We start from the raw sequence: 19,242 nt of genomic DNA, 5'->3' as shown, positions 1-19,242 counted from the left end.
GCAGCCCCGCTGGGACTGAGGAGGTGACCGCAGGCTCATGTGCCCAGGGCATCAGGCTGCGGCCTGGAGCGGCCCGGCCCTCCCCGGCCAGCACCAGCCCCGTCTCCAAAGCAAGTGTCACTGGGACGCGTGGCCAGAGGGAGGGGCGACCACTGCCTCCCTGCCTGTGGGCTGGCCGCCTCCTGCGTGCCCACCTCTGCCAGGACCCGGGGGCCAAGGAGGTAAGAGGCTCTGTCTCTCACTCTCGGATCACAGGCAGGAGACTGACCGGGGCATCTGGGGGGCACTTGGGAAGTAGCCGGGGCAGCTCCCTGAGGCTGTGGACAGAGGTGGCACAGGCCTGAGCCGGGAGGAACAGGAAGGGCAGCAGCAGGTCTGTTCGGCCAGAACCCTCTCAGCCTGAGGACCCCCTAGGGTCAGCCCAGGGGGTGGTTTAGGAAAAGGTCCCGTATCTGGTCCTCCCACCCCCACCCATCCAGGAACAGAGCTCCTAAGGCCCCAGGAATTTCCCAAGAGCCAGAGGCCTTTGTGATGCTAACAAGGCGACTGGAAAGCCCCTCCATCACCTGGGAAGGGCGGTTGCCAGGGAAACCAACCAGAGAGATTGAGGTTGGGAGGTGGGAGGGTGGGAACTTTCCGTCCCACAGGGAGGGGCAGGACTGAGCTCTGTGGGTGGGCTTAATCTTGCCCGTGGAAGGAAACCCCATAAACCCCAAGGAGACCATCTAGGCTGACAAACAGGTGCTGACTTGGGGAGAGTGACCCCCAGAGAGGGCGCCTTTTTACAATGAGCCTGCGGCCTACGACCCTGTGAGCGTCTCTGAGCCCGTGGGCCACTCGAGACAGGCGGCTGATGGCAGCACAGGCCACAAGCTGCCTGGTGACCTGCAAGGGAGGCGGGCGGTCTCCTGGAGGGGTTGCGTTCTGCACCGGGAGGGGTTACGTTCTGCACCGGGAGGGGCTGTGTTCTGCACCGGGAGGGGCTGTGTTCTGCACCGGGAGGGGGTGTGCCCTGCACCGGGAGGGGGTGTGTCCTGCACCGGGAGGGGCTGTGTCCTGCACCGGGAGGGGTTACGTCCTGCACCGGGAGGGGCTGTGTCCTGCACCGGGAGGGGCTGTGTCCTGCACCGGGAGGGGTTACGTCCTGCACCGGGAGCGGTCGCGTTCTGCACCGGGACGGGGTGCGTCCTGCACCGGGAGGGGTTACGTTCTGCACCGGGAGGGGCTGTGTTCTGCACCGGGAGGGGTTACGTTCTGCACCGGGAGGGGTTACGTCCTGCACCGGAGGGGTTACGTCCTGCACCGGGAGTGGTTACGTCCTGCACCGGGAGGGGGTTAGATGCTGAGCATGGCGCCCGCACTCTGAGGTTCAGCCACAGCTCACACTGCCACGTTCACCTGCTAGTACTCTGTCACCTAGCCACTTAGGGTCGCCTCTCACTAACTACAAATATTCTAAACTTCACGCCCGTCTGCCCCGTCCTGCAGGGGCTCTCCTGCACACCCCTAAGACACCCTCCTTCGAGCCACATCCCCACACGTGTCCAGTTCACGGTAAGATTCCTCCGTTGGCCCAGGAAGGAGCCACAGGACCCAGACAGAATGGACTCTGAGGCGTCCCACACTCACCTCGGAGTCATCTTTGATGCTGTCCCGCTTCCGGGAGGAGAGGTAAGGAACTAGGGAGAGAGGATCAAGGAGTCACAGGGTCAGGAGGACGGCCCGGCACCAGGGCCCGGTGAGCGGTGCTCGGGGCCGACACCTGCAGCAGCCACGCCCGGTCCACCAGTGAGGAAAACGCGCCCCCGGCCCCTCGCAGCCCGTGAAACCAGTCATGTGAGAGGCTGGTGTCCACCTGCCAGGCTTTGTTCTCACCGGGGACAGATGGACGATGGATGATAGACAGATGGACGATGACGGACAGGGAGGTGGTGGCAGGTGGATGGGGAGATGGTGCATGAGTGGATGGTGGTCGGTGGAAAGTACAATAGATGGTGGAAGGGTGGGTATGTGGGTGGATGGACAGGTAGATAGATGAGTGAATAATGGATGGTGGGTGAATGGATGGGTGGATGGTGGATGGATGGATGGGTGGGTGGGTGGTGGGTAGGTAGATGGATGAATGAATAATGGATAGGTGGATGGATGGTGGGTGGTGGATAATGGATGTTGGGTGGGTGAGTGAATGATGTGGATGACTGGTGATGGACAGGTAGGTGGGTGGGTGGATGCTGGGTGCTGGGTGGTGGTTGCTGGTTGATGGGTGGTGGATGGTGGGTGGTGGATGCTGGGTGGTGGGTGATGGGTGGTGGATACTGGGTGCTGGGTAGTGGGTGATGGGTGGTGGTTGCTGGTTGATGGGTGGTGGATGCTGGGTGGTGGGTGATGTGTGGTGGATGCTGAGTGGTGGATGCTGGGTGGCAGATGGTGGATGCTAGGTGGTGGATGCTGGGTGGCGGGTGGTGGGTGGTAGATGCTTGGAGATGGGTGGTGGATGCTGGGTGGTGGATACTGGATGGTGGGTGGTGGGTGGTGAATTCTGGGTGGTGGGTGATGGGTGGTGGATACTGGGTGCTGGGTGGTAGGTGCTGGGTGGTGGATACTGGGTGCTGGGTGGTAGGTGCTGGGTGCTGGGTGGTGGCGGGCACTGCTGTTAGGAGTTCTCTCTGTGGCAGGTGCGGTGCTAACAGGCTGGCCGCATTTCAGCCCAAAGGGCCCCTGGGACGGAGGAGCCTGTGCCCACCAACAAAAAACCCTACAAACCCCGGGATCGGCAACGCAGCCGAGCGCCCAGGGCTGCCCAGCAGACCTCAGTCCGAGGCCAGCTGAGGGGGCCGGCGCGGTGGCTGCCTCGCCTAGCGCCTGGCAGACGCCCTGCAGGCGCAGAGACCAGCCCTGGCTCCCACGGCAGCACCTCGGGGACGCGGGGCCCAGGGAAGGCCCGGAGAGCAGCTCTCGGCCCCCGACGGCGGCCACCATGGCCTGGTCCCTGGGAGGGCGACGGGGTCGCAGGGGAGGCCAGCGGCACCCGGGGCAGAGCCAGCACCCAGAGGCAGAGCCAGCACCCAGGGGGCAGAGCCAGCACCCAGGGGCAGAGCCAGCACCCAGAGGCAGAGCCAGCACCCAGAGGGCAGAGCCAGCACCCAGAGGGCAGAGCCAGCACCCAGAGGCAGAGCCAGCGCCCAGGGAGCAGAGCCAGCACCCACAGGGAAGGAGGCGCCCTTACTGCCATCGGTCTCCTCGGGAGCGAGGTCCGCGTCGTCGTCCTTGTCACCCACCGGAGGCTCCTGGGACGGCATGACGGGATCCTGCGGGACGGGCAGGCGAGGGCCAGGGCGCAGGGTTAGGGGCAGGCGCAGGGGCAGGGGCACTGGGTCAGGGCGGAAGGTGAGGTGGGGGGTGGGGAGTGAGGGGCAGGGCGCAGGGTCAGGGTCAGGGTCAGGGGCAGGGCCAGGGCGCAGGAGCTGGGGCAGGGCCAGGGCTAAGGGCGGAGGGTGAGGGGCAGGGGCAGCGCCAGGGGCACTGGGTCAGGGTGGAAGGTGAGGTGGGGGGTGGGGGGTGAGGGGCAGGGCGCAGGGTCAGGGGCAGGGTCAGGGGCAGGGCCAGGGCGCAGGAGCTGGAGCTCCGAGAGGAGAGACTGCAAAGCTTCTATCAAAGCAGACCCCTGCCCTGACCGGTGTGGCTCAGTGGATAGAGCATCAGCCTGCGGACTGAAGGGTCCCAGGTTCGATTTGGATCAAGAGCATGTACCTTGGTTGCAGACACATCCCCAGTAGGGGTTGTGCAGGAGGCAGCTGATTGATGTTTCTAACTCTCTGTCCCTCTCCCTTCCTCTCTTTAAAAAATAAATAAAAACAATAAAAACAGAAAAGCAGGCATGATGGCCGGCCGGCTCCGTGGTGAGTGTCGGCGACGAACCAGGAGGTCACGGTCGATTCTGGGCGAGGGCCCGGCTTCGGAGCTCGACCCCCGTGGGGCGGGCAGGAGGCAGCCGATCAATGGTTTTCTCATCGTTGATATTTCCATCCCTCTCCCTTCCTCTTCCTCTCTCTGAACCCACGGAAAACATTTAGACATAAAACACGTCGTTACACGTGTCCTCATACATGTCCTCACACGCCCTGTCCGCCGCTACCTGGTCGCAAGGCCGTGACCGGAGGTGGTGCCGTGTGCACCGGGCGTCCTCCCCGGAGGCCCGGCCGCCCCTCCAAGCCCTCGCCGCGGCTCCTGCGCATGCCGGCGGCCAGGCAGCTCTGGGCCCCGTCCGCCCACGGGGTTCCACACTGAGTCACAATGGGGGCAGCTCCCCGCGGGTCACCTGGGCGCCCGGGGGGTTCCCTCAGCCTGGGGACCGGCTGGTTTGGGGTGAACTCATCTCTGAGGGGACGTGGGCCTGGGGACCCCTAGGACGGGGGGATGTCCAGCCCGCGGGCCGGGTCAGTCCTGCCGGAGTGCGAGGTGAGGTGACATTGTTACCAACAGAACAGGCTCATTCTAGGCTGGTGGTGTTGTGGCCGGAGAACGTTATAAATGCCCGTCCTGTCCCTGCCCTGTCTGCCCCCTCCCCACCCGCTTCCTGCCGTGCCCCTGCCCCTGGGCAGGAAAAGGCTCCCAGCCCTGACCCAGGGGTCCCAGGGCATGTGCCCGCTGTGGGTTTCGGCAGCCACAGTGAAAGGAACTGAGCGCCTCTGTGCGGGACCCCACCGCCCTCTGCCCTGAGGCCACCCACCGAGGCAGGAGCCAGCTGTGCCCACGGCCGGGAGGCCGAAGCTCAGGGGGAGGTGCCCACAGCGGGCGACGTCTGCCTTTCCTGGCAGGTCCCACCACTGGGTCGGACGAGCCACAGCTCACCCCCCACCCTGCCCAGAGCCGCAGAGGGCACCAGGCCTCCCAAGGGTTCAGGAAGAGGCGCGCTGTCCCCGACTGCTTGTGGGGCCTGTGCCCACAGGCACCCCCGTGTCCTCCATGGCAGGGACTAGGGGGGAGCAGGGACAGGGCGGGGCCAGGCAGGGAGGAGGGGGGGGTCAGGCAGGGAGGGCTGGGGGAGGGAAGGGGAGGGGAGGTGGAGGGAGAGGGCAGGGACAGGGGTGGGAGGGGAGGAGAGGGGGGGAGGGCGGGGCCGGGCAGGGGGGAGGGTCAGCCAGGGAGGGCTGGGGTGGGAAGGAGAGGTGGGGATAGGGTGGGGCGGGGGGGTTGGGGAGGGGAGGTGGGAGAGAGGGCAGGGCCGGGGGTGGGAAGGGAGGAGAGGTGGGGGAGAGGGCGGGGCCGGGCAGGGAGGGGGGGGGGTCAGGCAGGGAGGGGCGTGGTAGGGAGGGGAGATGGGGAGAGGGCGGGGCCAGGCAGGAAGGGGGCGGGGTCAGGACGGGAGGGCCGGGGCTGGGGAGGGGAGGTGGGGGAGAGGGCGGGGCCGGGCGGGAGGGGACGGGGTCAGGCAGGGAGGGCCCAGGGTGGGGAGGGGAGGTGGGGGAGAGGGCGGAGGCGGAGGTGGGGTGGGGAGGGGGTCAGGCAGGGCGGGGCAGGCGGAGGGGGGAGGGGAGGTGGGGGGGGGAGAGAGGCAGGGAGGGGGGAGGTGGGGGGAGGGGGCGGGGGTGGGCGGGGTGGGAGGGGAGGGGAGGTGGGGAGAGGGCGGGGCCGGGGTGGGGGGGGAGGGGAGGTGGGAGAGGGCGGGGCCGGGGTGGGAGGGAGGGGAGGGTGGGGGAGAGGGGAGGGGGCGGGGCCTTGGGGTGGGGGGGGGGAGGGAGGAGGGGGAGGGGGGGGGAGGGCGGGGGGTGGGGAGGGGCGGGGGGGGGGAGGGGGGGGGGGCGGAGGTGGGAGGGGGAGGTGGGGTCAGGGAAGGGAGGGGCTGGGGAGGGCGAGGTGGGGGAGGAGGGGGGGCGGGGCCGTGGGAGGGGAGGGGAGGGGGGAGGGCGGGGGCGTGCAGGGGGAGGTCGGGGGCATGGAGGGTGGGGGTGAGCCCGGGAGTGCGGGGGAGGGAGGAGAGGTGGGGTGAGCAGGGTGGGCGGGTGTTCGGGAGGGAGATGTGGGGAGAGGGCGGGGTGGGCAGGGAGGCGGGCCGGGGTCGGCAGGGAGGGCCGTGGTAGTGAGGGAGATGGGGAGAGGGCGGGAAGGCAGCGGAAGCGTGCGGGGTCAGGAGGGAGGGCCGCGGGCTGGGGACGGGGGGGGAGGGGGGGGAGTGGCGGGGAGGTGGGGGAGCGGGGGGGGCAGGGGAGGGAGGGGGGGAGGGGTCGGGCGAGGGGAGGGCCAGGGGTGGGAGGGGAGGTGGGGGAGGCGAGGGCGGGGCGGAGGTGGGAGGGGAGGTGGGGGGTCAGGCAGGGAGGGCTGGGGAGGGGGAGGTGGGGGGGAGGGGGGCGGGGGGGGGGGGGGGGGGGGAGGGGGGGGGGAGAGGCGGGGCGGGGGGGTGGGGGGGGGGGGGGGGGGGGGTGGGGGGGGAGGGGGGGGGGAGGGGGGGGGGAGGGGGGGGGGGGGGGGGGAGGGGAGGGGGGGGGGGAGGGGAGGGGGCGGGGAGAGGTGGGGCAGGGTGGGAGGGGAGGGGAGGTGCGAGAGGGCGGGGACGGGGCTCTCACCATATGCCTTTGGCAGGTCAGAGGGACGAGCACGTGGCAGCGCTTATGGACCAGCAGTTTGCAGTTGACACAGCGGTAGCCCTGCCAGGCGAGGCCCCATATCCTCTCGCTGCACTGGCCGCAGTACGCTCTCTGCGGGCGGACAGCGCGGTCAGGCGGCCGGGCTCCCACGCCCGAGGCGCCGCGAGGCGCGAGGCCAAAGGGCCCCTGGGGATGCTCTTCAGATGGCAGCGAGGAGCTGGGTCCGCGGGAGGCCTGGGCCCCGCCTGGGCTCAGGAGCCCCCTCAGGTCATCCGAGTGGGGGATCCGTGTCCCCGAGGAGGGCCCTGCTGTGTGAGGGACAGCACTCCCGCTGGGCAGGGGTGAGCAGCCGTGGGCGCGGGCTGGGGAAGGGGACAGAGGAAGGTCTGCCTGCTGCCGGCACTGCCACGGGCCCCAGGCCATCGTCTTTGGCCACTTTGTACCTCAGGGCCCTAAGCGACTGGACCCTGAGGGCCACCACCAGCTGGTTTACTGCTCCTGAGTGGGAGCTGCTCCCACGTGTGAGAACCAAGCTGGTCTCAGCTCTGCCACGGCCCCAGGCCCCATGCTTCCCAGCTAGAACTTCCCAGCTGTGACTGTTCACAGGCTGTAAACACATCTTTCTCTGCTGAGAGGGTCCAGATAAAAGGGTGCACCTGTACCCACAGCCTGGCCGGAGTTCGAACCCTACACCACCAGGTGGGGGCGTGGCCCCGCAGCCGCCCCAGGGCCAGCCCTCCAGGAGGGACGCGCCCTCTCTGGGCCAGTGGCACCGAGCCCCCTAACAGGCGGGGATGGGGTTCAGGCACTCGGCACAGCAGGTCCCTGCCAAGTCCCGCTTCCCCGTGTGGGGGAACCCCGTGTGACTGGCGGTGGGGAGGTCTGGAGGGGCAGGGCCTGTACCCTGAATCAGAGGGGTTTTCCTCCCACAGCCTGGCCCGCCTTGTGCCTCGGGGGCAGTGGCCTCGTCTGGACAAGGCGTTCCACACGAGGGGGCGTCCAGAACCCCTCCCCCACAGCCTGAGGGACCAACGTCTGAGCCAACACAGTGACGGGGGCCTGGCTCTGAGGACCTGGTGGGGCCACAGGTGGGCCGTACTGAGCTCAGTGTGTGTGTGTGTGTGTGTGTGTGTGTGTGTGTCCCGGTCCATGGCCACCAGACCCTCCGAGGGAGGCCTCACTTGGAGCAAGCATCATTGTAGGGGCAGTCAGTCAAGTTCAATGAGGCTGGCTAGGCTGTGGGCCTAGTCACGCCTGGGGTCCCAGTGGCGTGGTCGCGGGCACAGGGGGAAGGCAGGGAAGGCAGAGGGAGAAGTGGGGATAGAACAGCGGCCTGGGAATAGCAGCAGCACCCGCAGCACCACAGTTAGAACGCTGGAAGGCCCTGGCCGGTGTGGCTCAGTGGGTAGAGCATCGGCCTGTGGACTGAAAGGTCCCAGGTTTGAATCCGGTCAAGGGCACATGCCAGGTTGCAGGCTTGATCCCCAGTGTGGGGCATGCAGGAGGCAGCCAATCTGTGATTCTCTCTCATTGATGTTTCTGTCTCCCCATCTCCCTTCCTCTCTGAAATCAATTTAAGAAAGTATAAAAAGTAAAAGAGTGGGAAGAACACCCCCTGGAGACGCAGAGGGAGCCCTGCCCCACCACGGGGCACGCCCGGCTTGTTTTCAGCCTCGGGTTTGGGTGCTTCCCAACAGCCCCGCGAGCCCCCGCACCCCCTCCCGCGTGAGGTGGACGGCCGGCCACGTGGGCGGAGTTTCCAGAGGATGGAAGGGTCCCGAAGCCCGGGACACGGGCCGAAGGGCCCCTCACCGCGGGCTGGGCGGCAGCGGCGAGGGGCGGCCGGGGTCAGAGCCCCTTCCTGCCGGGACACACACCTGGGGTCCGTCCCACCCACACCCATCTCTGCACACGCGGCTGGACCACAGGCCACAGGCCCGACAGACAGCACAGCCAGGCGCCCAGGGGCAAGGCAGACAGCATCACCCAGCCCCGAGAGACAGACATGGACTCAGGGAGCCTGGGAAGCCACTGCCAACGGGAGAGGGGCCCGCCCTCCACGGCCCCCCCCGCTGTGTGCGGGCAGAGCGCGCTCCCCTCCCCTTCCTTCCCTCTGCCTTAAAGCAGCAGGGCACTCAGCACCCAGCACCCAGCACAGAACACTCAGCACCCAGCACCCAGCACAGAACACTCGGCACAGAGCACCCGGTACTCAGCAAATCGGTACCCAGCACAGAGCACTCAACACTCAGCACAGAGCACTCAGCACCCAACCCTTGGAACAGAGCACTCAGCACAAAGCACCCAGCACTCAGCACAGAGCACTTGGCACTCAGCACAGAGCACTGGGCACAGGACAGCCAGCGCCCATATCCCGGGGGGAGGGGGGATCGGGGAGGATGAGGTGGGCGGGGGGGGGGGGGCCTCACCCTGTTAAAGCGCTTGGCCTGGAAGAGGTGGCCGTTGGCGCGGTACAGCTTCCTCCATCTTCGGGCTCCACGGCGGTAGATGGATTCTGGAAGGACATGGAGGTTGTGAGCTGCGGCCGCAGCTCCAGTCCACCCCCACCCCCACCCCGGGGCCTGGGAGACGGGCGTGATGACAGCAGCCGGCTCCCGCCTGCCCTCCTCACGTGGCCCCCCATCACGTGGTCCTGTCACGGCCCGGGGGGGGGGGGTTTACAGTTGGGGCCCAGGCAGCAGCCACCCGCCGGGGTCAGGCTTTGGGACCCTCTGTGACCGCCGTGTCCCCCCACGTCCTGTGCACCCTTTGCCCCGGCAGGAACACCAGGCGCCTCGCACCGGGACTCGGCTCCGGTGATATGATGCCTCCCGCCCGCCCAGGGGCTGCGGCTGCCACGCGGTCCAGCGAGCCCGACCACAGCGCCCCCAGCCCGGCCCGGCCCCCCATGCGAGCCCCCACGGGCCCCCAGCCAGGCGAACCAGGGGCAGGGGAAGCAAAAAGATCCCGTCATCACACGCCACTCTGACGCCACGCATGCGACCCAGTCCCAGGAGGGGAGTGGCCAGCCCTCTCCCGGAACCACGGCGCGGCTGGGGCCGGTTCAGGTCTCCAGCCCAGCCCCTGGCCCAGCCCCTGTGACACAGGTGAGAAGCCGCCTTTAAGGCCGGGGCAGGGACACGTATGTGGAAACTGGACGGGATGTTTTTATTTTTATTTTTTTATTATCATTTTTTAAATATATATTTTATTAATTTTGTACAGAGAGGAAGGGAGAGAGACAGAGTTAAAAACATCGATGAGAGAGAGTCATCGATCAGCTGCCTCTTGCACACCCCCTACTGGGGATATGCCCACAACCAAGGTACATGCCCTTGACCGGAATCGAACCTGGGACCCTTCAGCCCCCAAGCCAACGCTCTATCCATTGAGCCAAACTGGTTTGGGCTGGACGGAATGTTTTTAAAACAAGCAAGTGCCTGGCTTGGGCGGAAATGCCGGGATCTGGTCACTGAGCACAAACCTGCTTCTCCCCGTCAGGGGGGACGGGTCAGAGCCATGGGCTGGGTTCCTGGGGGCAGGAGCCACAGCCAAGATGGGGGCCTCATGGCCTGGCCCTCCCTCAAGGGCTCCACACCCAGGGGAGATCTGGGCTGGGCTGGGGCCAAGCCAGCACCTCCCTCCCCACCAAGTGGGGCTCACACCTCGGGCTTGGCCTGGGGTCCCCTCGTCCACCTGCCTATCATCCTGCCTGCGCCCCATCAGCCTGCCCTGAGCCCCCAGGGCCTCTCCCAGGCGACAGATGCACCCCTGCTTGTTCTGGGGGCACCTGGCCCATGACAGTCCCTGCTAACGTCCACAGGAGTGACTGTCCATTTGGCATTCACACCCCTGACGACCCCCCCCCCCTCCGCAGAGTGAGGGAGCGGGTGCAGGGCCCGAGGTGGGATGGAGGAGGGGGTGAGCAGGTCAGAGGGCGCACCAGCCCCATGGCCCCGGCTCTTCCCTCCGCCAGGCACTCGACAGGTCAAAGTCTGAACACACCCCAGGTGTCCTCCAGGTCGCCTAAAGCTGCGGAACAGAAGCCGAGCCTTAGCCGTCCCGACAGAGGCCGAGGGCCCTGGGGAGCCCAGCGAGGGGCGGGCGGGAGTGGAACACGAGTCCTCATGAGAGCCCTGGGTCTATCTGTCCCCATCGATTCCTACGATTCCTACGGGGAAGCCCTGAGCGGGCGGGGCCTCTGAGGGAGGCGGCCGGGGGAGGTCCCACCCTGTGATGGGACACGTGTCCTCGTAAGAACAGGAGAGCCTGAGCCAGGCTGGCTCAGTGGATAGAGTATCGGCCTGCGACTGAAGGGTCCCGGGCGCAACTGCAGTCAAGGGCAGGTACCTCGGCTGCAGGCTCCTCCCCAGCCTGGGCCCTGGTCAGTGTGTGCAGGAGGCAACCCATCGATGTGTCTCTCTCACGTCCATGTTTCTTGGGATCTCTCCCTCTCTCCCTTCCTCTCCCACGCTCTAAAAATCAATGAAAACATCCTCGGGTAAGAATTAACCAAAAAAACAGAGAGAGAGAATGTGTCACAGCCCTGCTCCTGGGACGTGACGCCACGTGAGAAGGGAGGAACGAACAGCGTCCGGGGAAGGAACTCCGGGCGCCGGGGATCCCGGCCCTGCGCTGTGTGCCCAGCCACGTCCACGCCTCACCGGACTCCGTGGGAGGAGACGCCGTGGGAATCGGGCCGCAGACACGTGGGGGAAGGGAACGGCCTCCTGGGCACAGACATGGGGGACGGCTGCTCAGCGGCCCTGGAGGGGCACCGCCCGTGTGGCTCTGAGCAGCCGTGAAGGCGCAGCCGGCGAGGGCAGGGGCGGGGGCCGGCAGTTACGGCAGGTGCGGCGCTGGCTTCCCTCGCCGCCGCCGCTGCTGCTGCCTCGGAACGGCTATAATTAGGACGCTGCGGGAAATTTTAACCAGCCGTCTCCATGGCAACCTGGCGTCTTGACGGCGCTGACGAGGCGAAGAAAATACATTTAAAAAACGAACAGAGAGCAACAGGCTGCGCACCGCACCCCCAGGTCTGGGCCGCACGTGGCCCTGGCGTCGTCCGGAGCACGAGGGACGGCAGCCAAGGCTCCTTGTTCCCTGGAAATGGACACCACGGTGACCCGCCCAGCCCAGCCCTGCAGCGCCCGGGACGCACAGCGACGCCCATCGAGCACGGGTGTGAGGAGCCTCGGAGGCGGCAGGGGTGCGGCCACGCCCCCAGGCCAACCCCCTCCCGGGGAGCGACTCCACGAGTTCCGTGTCCAGGAGGGCAGGGCCAGCGTCTCCCAGGGCGAGGTGCCGTTACTGCTCATTCTAGGCAAATGTTTGATCAAAAATGGCCATCACCGCCTTGGCTGGTGTTGCTCAATGGATAGCGCAGTCTGAAGGTTCCTGGGTTCAATTCTGATCAAGGGCACACACCCGGGTCGAGGGCTCCATCTCCAGTGGGGGGCGTGCAGGAGGCAGCTGATCAATGATTCTCTCTCATCACTGACGTTCTTCTCTCTCTCCCCCTCCCTTCCTCTCTCTCTGAAATCAATAAAAGCACAGTTTTTAAAAAACACAGGTTAGACTAACAAGAGAGGGTGGTAGGAGGGAGGCCCCAGACCGCGGCAGGAAGGAAAACACGGGAAAGAGCGAAGGATCTACACGATTTGGGGGAGATGTGGACAAGGGGCGGGGGCACAGAGGCGTGGACGGGGTGAATCTGAAAAGATGCCGACTGGCCTTCGGCAGAAACAATGCCCACTTTAGGCCTCAGGCCCAGAGAGCGGGCCGGCCCGAGTCCGGACAGTTCAGGGCCCGCTCCGCCCGCTCCGCCAGGCTGAGGGAGGAGAGAGGCATCGTCTTCCAGGGAACGGCGCCCTGTCGGCTGGCGACGGGCCACGGACACACGCACCCAGCGCCCCAGGCAGCGCCACGCTAGGCGTCACCGATGCCACGCCGCGGAGAACGTCCCTCCCAGCAGCGAAGGCCAAAGACGGACATTTCCAGAAACAAACCAGCTCCCGCCAGCAGAGCGGAGTGGGGGGCAGGCAGGCGCGTCACAGGAGGGCAGGAAGCAGCGCTCACGGAGGGGAATCTGGACGGTGCCCCTTCCCGGGAACTAGCCGGTATGAACGGATGACGGCGTGGTTCACAGTATCCGCGGACGCTGCACACACACAGTAACGGCCGCACGGAAACTGATGGGGAGGAAGGCGGGGAGTCAGGGTGCAGGTTCTTGCCTTCCTGGGAACCAGCGGAGGCGATCCTCGGAGGCACGTTCCACGGATCAAGAACGGGTCTTGTAACGTCTCAGGAAGCCAGGCCATTTTAAATACTCGAGCGGCCAGATGATGACGATCTCTAAACGCATAATCATCTGGCCACTCAGTGTGTATCCTATAGAATAAAAGGCTGATATGCAAAATGTCCCTTGACCAGGAGTTCGACCAGCAGGCAATGAATTTATGCACCAGGCCTTTGATATACATACTACACATGGAGTGGCCAGATTAACTCAGTGTGTGTGTGTGTGTGTATTTTTAAAAAAATAAATTTTATTGTTTTTTTTAACAGAGAGAAAGGGATAGAGAATTAGAAACATCAATGAGAGAGAAACATCCATCAGCTGCCTCCTGCACACTCTCTACTAGGGATGTGTCTGCAACCAAGGTACATGCCACTGTCCGGAATCGAACCTGGGACCCTTCAGTCCACAGACAGACGCTCTATCCACTGAGCCACACCAGTCAGGGTTCTATGTATTTTTAAAAAATATATTTTATTGATTTTTTACAGAGAGGAAGAGAGAGGGATAGAAAGTTAGAAACATCGATGAGAGAGAAACATCGATCAGCTGCCTCTTGCTCACCCCCTATTGGAGATGTGCCCGCAACCCAGGTACATGCCCTTGACTGGAATCGAACCTTTCAGTCTGCAGGCCGACGCGCTATCCACTAAGCCACACCAGTCAGGGCTCTATGTATTTTTCTAAAGCACCACCTCACAAAGCTAATAAGAGGAACAGAATGACACACTGGATTAAAACCAAAGGAAGGACTGGAAGGCCGGCTACAAACAGACGACAGACACACTTCACACCGCAGTCACCGTGCGAACGGACTACAGGCTGCCGTTAGGAGACCTGCCAGCCTCAGTCCGATCAGAACAACTAACTTCCGCTTCTAAGAGGCACTTCCAGGACAAGATCCAGGGAAGCCGAGAGGAAAAGGATAGAAACACATACGCCTCATGAACACAACCCCCACCACAAGCTGGTGTCATATTAACATCAGACCAAGGAGAAGTACACGCTAGTCACATTTTTCATGTTAAAGAGCAAGATTTCGTGACCATAAAAGTATCCATTTGAAAGAAAGGAAGAGTGATCCTAAATCAGTAGAACCTGATATTAATATAAAAAAGCAGAAAATATTTAAAAAGCCTAATAAAGTTAACAAAACTTAGTAATTTAGTATCTATAGATATAAAAAATATTTAAGGACAATAAAGAGATGAAATGTTAATAAATATGATTTGGCCCTGGCCGGTGTGGCTCAGTGGATAGAACGTCAGCCTGTAGACCAAAGGGTCCCAGGTTCAATTCCAGCCAAGGGACAGGCCCAGGTTGTGGGCTCCATCCCTGGTGTGGGGCGTGCAGGAGGCGGCCGGTCCATGATTCTGGCTCATCACTGATGTTCCTATCTCTCCCTCTCCCTTCCTCTTGGAAATCAATAAAAATATAAAAAATAAATAAATACAATTTAGACTTTAAAAAATCCTTGAAGTCCAGCTGGCGTGGCTCAGGAGGTCACTGTTCGATTGCCGGTCAGGGCACAGGCCCAGATTGCCGGCTCCATCCCCAGTGTGGGGCGTGCAGGAGGCAGTCTGCTTGGCTGCTGTGGGGTCCTGGCCCAGGGGCTCCCCAAAGCACCTCACCTTTTTTCCCACCGCACCCGCTGTTATGGGCTGACCGTGAGTCCCCCTGTCCAGGCTGAAGCCTGACCCGCAGTGTGATGGGTTCAGGGGGGGCTTTGGAGGTGAGTCAGAGGTGAGGGTCCCACAGAGCCCGCGTGGGCTCAGTGGCCTCAGAAGAGAGAACAGAACGGAGCCTGACACCAGGAAGAGGCTTCACAGACCCGCCCTGATCTCGCACCCCCCCCCCCCCAGGACCACGAGAAATAGCGGGGGGCGGGGGAGGGATATGGGGGTGCTATGGCGGCTAAGCCCAGGAGGAGACAGATTCCTCCCCCCTCCCCCGCTCTCGGGCTCTGTGAGTGATGGTCTGAGGCCAGGCGGTGACCAGGGGCAGGAGAGACCCGGGGCCAGCCCAGAGACCCTGCCCACACCCAGGGGTGACCCGGCAGCAGTGGGACCCTCCAGGAGGCGCTGACCCAGGCAGAGGAGGGAACTGTGGGGATGGAGCAGGTGGGGGGGCGGGGCCAGAGGAACAGCAGCAGGAGATCCTTGTGCAGACTGACCCGCCACCCCTGGACCGGTCACCCCGGAATGACGTGACATGGACGACGGGGCACGATGGCATCGTGGACGCTGCTTCCGTCCACGGCGGAGCCACAGGAGCTGGGCTGGGGGGCGGGGGGGGGGGGGGCGGCAACCCTTCTGCCTGGGCTGACGGCAGGCACAGCCTTGCTTCAACTGGCTCCAAGGCAGAGACGGAAACCGGAGTCCGCGTGCCCCTGTGGCAGCACTGAGGATGGCCGGGGGGAGTGTGTGTGTTGGTGCATCTATACCGCTGACCACAGAGAAAATGGAAACAAGGACAAGAGGGAGTCTGGGGGAGACTTGGCTGTTACGGGACACCTGTCTCCGAGAATCTTCACTGAAACACCTACGGACGAGGTGCCGTCGGGACCTGGGTGCAGGCTGGCCAGACCTGAGGGTGGAGCTGGGTGAGGGTGCAGGAGGCCAGGAGCTGGGGTCCAACACAGAGCTCTGCCTGCCCCCACCAACAGGAGCGCCCTTCTGTCTGCGCCAGGAAACCGGGGAAGGAAGACCCCTCTATCCCCCCACCCCCCACCCCCGCAGCCCTCGCTCCTGACAAACACCCTCAGAGGAACCCGTGATTCCTCAGGGCACGTGCGGTGCTACTGTGTATCTGCTCTCACTGTTATGTGGCAGCTCAGCGTCTACTGTGTGTCCATCGCATCCGTGTCTCAACTGTGTGTCTATCCTGTATCTGCTCTACACCCGCTATATCTAATACCAGAGGCCGCTGCACGCACTGGGTGGGGGGTCCCTCAGCCCGGCCTGCACCCTCTCGCAGTCCGGGACCCCTTGGGGGATGTACGCCTGCCGGTGTAGGCCCGCTCCCCTGTCAGCTCTGTGCTCCCACAGCCATTGGATCCTGAGCCCCCAAGGAGCAGAGCCAGAGTGAGGGTAACCGTGGGTAGGAAAACACTCACACACCCACGCACCCACACGCACGCACACAGCAGAAGTCCCGGCGGCTGGCTGAGGCTCTCCCTTCCCGGCCCTGTCCTGGGGATGACGGACACGCAGGGGAATCGTGGCCACGGCTGGGCCAAGAGCAGCAGGAGCAGGGAGGGGCCCACGCTCATGGCGGCACCGCGGTGCCTGTTCACGGGAAGCGGACGAGGCATGAGGGACTGGAAGCTGGTCCTGACCCCACCACACCCCCGAAGCTGCCACCTGGCCCCAGCGGGCACCTGAGGGAATGACCGAGCGAGTAAACACAACTACAATAAAACAAGACGAGCAAACGAGCCCCCCCGCCCAGCCCTCCCTGTGGGCGCAGGACAGGGTCGGAGAAGAGGAGGGAGAGGGGTCCCACACACACGGGGACCCAGAGGGGCCACCCCTCCCCCTGGGAGAGCATGCGGCCAGGGGTGTGCTCTTTAGGTTTCCTTTGCTTTTGTAAATCCTCACCCAGGGGTATGTTCTTATTGGTTTAAGGAGGGAGGGAGGGAGGGAGGAACATCGATGTGAGAGAGGAACTTCTGTCGGTCGCCACCCACAAGCGCCCCGACGGGGAGTGAACCCACCGCCTCTCTGGCTACGGACGACGCTCCACCACTGAACCGCCTGCTCAGCACGTTGGATTTCTTAAATCGGGCTTGAGATTCGAAGCAGCTCCATGATCAAGCACAGAAAGGGGCGTTTCTCTGACATGCACCTTCTGGAAGGTTTTAAGAATCTCGGGGTGGGGGGGAGCCCCCATTGTCACAGTAAAGTCAGACTCGGGGTTCCCGGGGGCTAGGGAGACATTGAGGTCGAGAGGACGGGCCTCATCCTCGTCTCCGGAGGGAGCCCAGCTGACAGCCGCCCAGCCTCCATCACCACGTCCCCCGTCACCACGTCCGGGGGGGGGGGGGGGGGGGGGCGGCGCAGGAGCCGCACTGGGAGGGTTGTCCTCTGAGAGGAAGGAGGCAGAGCCAGGAGCAGCCCGAACCCGAGGCCCAGAGGGAAGGGGCAGCCGGCCTAGGGCCGGGACAGAGGGAGCGGGCGGCCAGTGCCACGCGAAGGAGCCACGGCCCCACGCAGCCCCCGCGGCCGGTCCCTGGCGTGTGTGTCCTTCACGTGGCAGATGCTGAAACAGTTTTAGCAAAACCACTTCTGGGACCGCAGGGTGAAGCTGAAGCAGCCACGGACGGAGCCGGGCAGCGGAGGGTCCGCTGTGCATGGAAACCCTGCTCCTCGCGACAGACAGATGATGACCTCCGGCTCACGGGAAGGAGGCAGCCCCCCCCCCCCTCGGCTTCCGTGTCCCTGACCGAGCACAAAGGCTCACAAGACACACAGCAGGCCCGGCCCACCCGGCCTCTCACCGCCCCCCCACCCCGGCCTTTCACCGCCCCCGGCCTCTCATCCGGCCCCCGCCCACCCCGGCCTCTCACCGCCCCGGGCCCACCCAGCCTCTCACCACCCCCCCCATCCCGGCCTCTCACCACCCCCCCCCACCCCGGCCTCTCACCGCCCCCAGCCTCTCATCCACCCCGGACTCTCACCACCCCACCCCACCCCTCACCCACCCTGGCCTCTCACCCGCCCCTGGCCCAACCCCAGCCTCTCATCCACCCCCCGCCCACCCTGGCCTCTCACCGACCCCGGCCCACCCCGGCCTCTCACCCGCCCCTGGCACACCCCAGGGCCTGGCACGGTTGCACCCACACCTGGAGGACCCCAACCCCCTTCCTCAGCCAGGCACCTGTCCCCCCAGCTCCACCTCCCAGGTCACCCCTCGGGCCCTCCTGGTACCGTGGCGCCAGCCACTGAAGTTAATTGCGACCTGGACTTCAAATTGCCTGTCTGTGTGCGTCTGGCCCTCGGCAGCCGCCCAGCCCGGCACCGGGGCCACCATGGTGGGCGTGGAAGGAGGGGAGGAGTGGAGGGCCTCGGAGGGAAACTCCCACTGCCACGCTGAGACCAACCCCGAGAATGACAGCCCTACCGCCAGGCTGCCTGGGGGGGGGGAAGGAGTAGGCTGCCTGCGGGAGGGGGGGAGGGGAGGCTGCCTGGGGGGAGGAAGGCTGCCTGTGGGGGGGGGAGGCTGCCTGCGGGAGGGGGTGGGAGGCTGCCTGTGGGGGGGGGAGGCTGCCTGGGGGGGGCGGGAGGCTGCTTGGGGGGGGGCGGGAGGCTGCCTGGGGGGGGGAGGCTGCCTGCGGGAGGGGGGGAGGGGAGGCTGCCTGGGGGGGGGAGCTGCCTGGGGGGGGGAGGCTGCCTGTGGGAGGGGGGGGGGGGAGGCTGCCTGGGGGTGGGTGGGAGGCTGCCTGGGGGAGGGGGGGAGGCTGCCTGTGGGGGGGGGAGGCTGCCTGGGGGAGGGGGGGAGGCTGCCTGTGGGGGGGGAGGCTACCTGCGGGAGGGGGGGGGAGGGGAGGCTGCCTGGGGGAGGGGGGGAGGCTGCCGGTTCTGAGGGAGATGGCCAGCTTCCCGGTGACCCCACGTTCCGTGGCGCCAGGACCCACGTCTCCCAGCGAGCCCAGCCGGAGCCCAGATCACAGCCCAGATGAGGGTGGTGTGTCGTGAGGGTTAAAGTGCAGACACCTGCGGTCCGGGCGCGAGTGAGCGGCTGTTGGCCAGGCGCCTCCGGGAGGCAGGGGACACCCGTGCTGTTGCCAGGCGTGGGGTTCGGCCGGGGAGGCTCCGAGTGGAAAAACCTGATCCACAGTCAACTGGACGGAAGCTTCCGTGCCGGAGCGGCTGTCAGAGCTGAGCCCCCACCCTGCCCAGCACAGCCCTTCAGCTCCCAGGGAGGGCAGCGCAGCGTGGCTCCTACAGGCCGAGTACCCCCTCCAGGGGCCGGCCCACCTTCCCTCCCTGCACACCTGTCCTCCTTGCACACCTGCCCTCCGTGCACACCTGCCCCTCTGTACACACTTGTCCTCCCTGCACACCTGCCCCTCCGAGCACACCTGTCCTCCCTGCACACCTGTCCTCCTTGCACATCTGCCCTCCGTGCACACCTGCCCCTCTGAGCACAACTGTCCTCCCTGCACACCTTCCCCTCTGTACACACTTGTTCTCCCTGCACACCTGCCCCTCCCTGCACACCTGTCCTCCGTCACACCTGCCCTCTGTACACATGTGCCCCTCTGTGCACACCTGTCCTCCCTGCACACCTTCCCCTCTGTACACACTTGTCCTCCCTGCACACCTGCCCCTCCCTGCACACCTGTCCTCCGTCACACCT

The 19,242-nt window shown here is 65.2% G+C and overlaps 1 protein-coding gene across 3 annotated transcripts in view; it reads right to left on the bottom strand.

The window, feature by feature from the left end:
- PRKCZ (protein kinase C zeta) overlaps positions 1 to 19,242 on the bottom strand; it is a 53,999-nt gene that overhangs the window by 13,492 nt on the left and 21,265 nt on the right. For all 3 annotated transcript variants that reach the window (XM_036460985.2, XM_036460986.2, XM_036460987.2), the window contains 4 exons: positions 9,014 to 9,099; positions 6,564 to 6,695; positions 3,227 to 3,308; positions 1,630 to 1,679 (listed from right to left, as the gene is read on the bottom strand). In XM_036460985.2, coding sequence (XP_036316878.1) covers positions 1,630 to 1,679; positions 3,227 to 3,308; positions 6,564 to 6,695; positions 9,014 to 9,099 — 350 coding nt within the window. The remainder of the gene's footprint in view (positions 1 to 1,629; positions 1,680 to 3,226; positions 3,309 to 6,563; positions 6,696 to 9,013; positions 9,100 to 19,242) is intronic.

This window comes from Pipistrellus kuhlii, unplaced genomic scaffold, assembly GCF_014108245.1.
Source record: "Pipistrellus kuhlii isolate mPipKuh1 unplaced genomic scaffold, mPipKuh1.p scaffold_m20_p_34, whole genome shotgun sequence".
Classification (NCBI taxonomy): domain Eukaryota; kingdom Metazoa; phylum Chordata; class Mammalia; order Chiroptera; family Vespertilionidae; genus Pipistrellus; species Pipistrellus kuhlii.
Note: the sequence above shows the minus strand (reverse complement) of the source record. Positions and strands in the feature narration are given on the sequence as shown.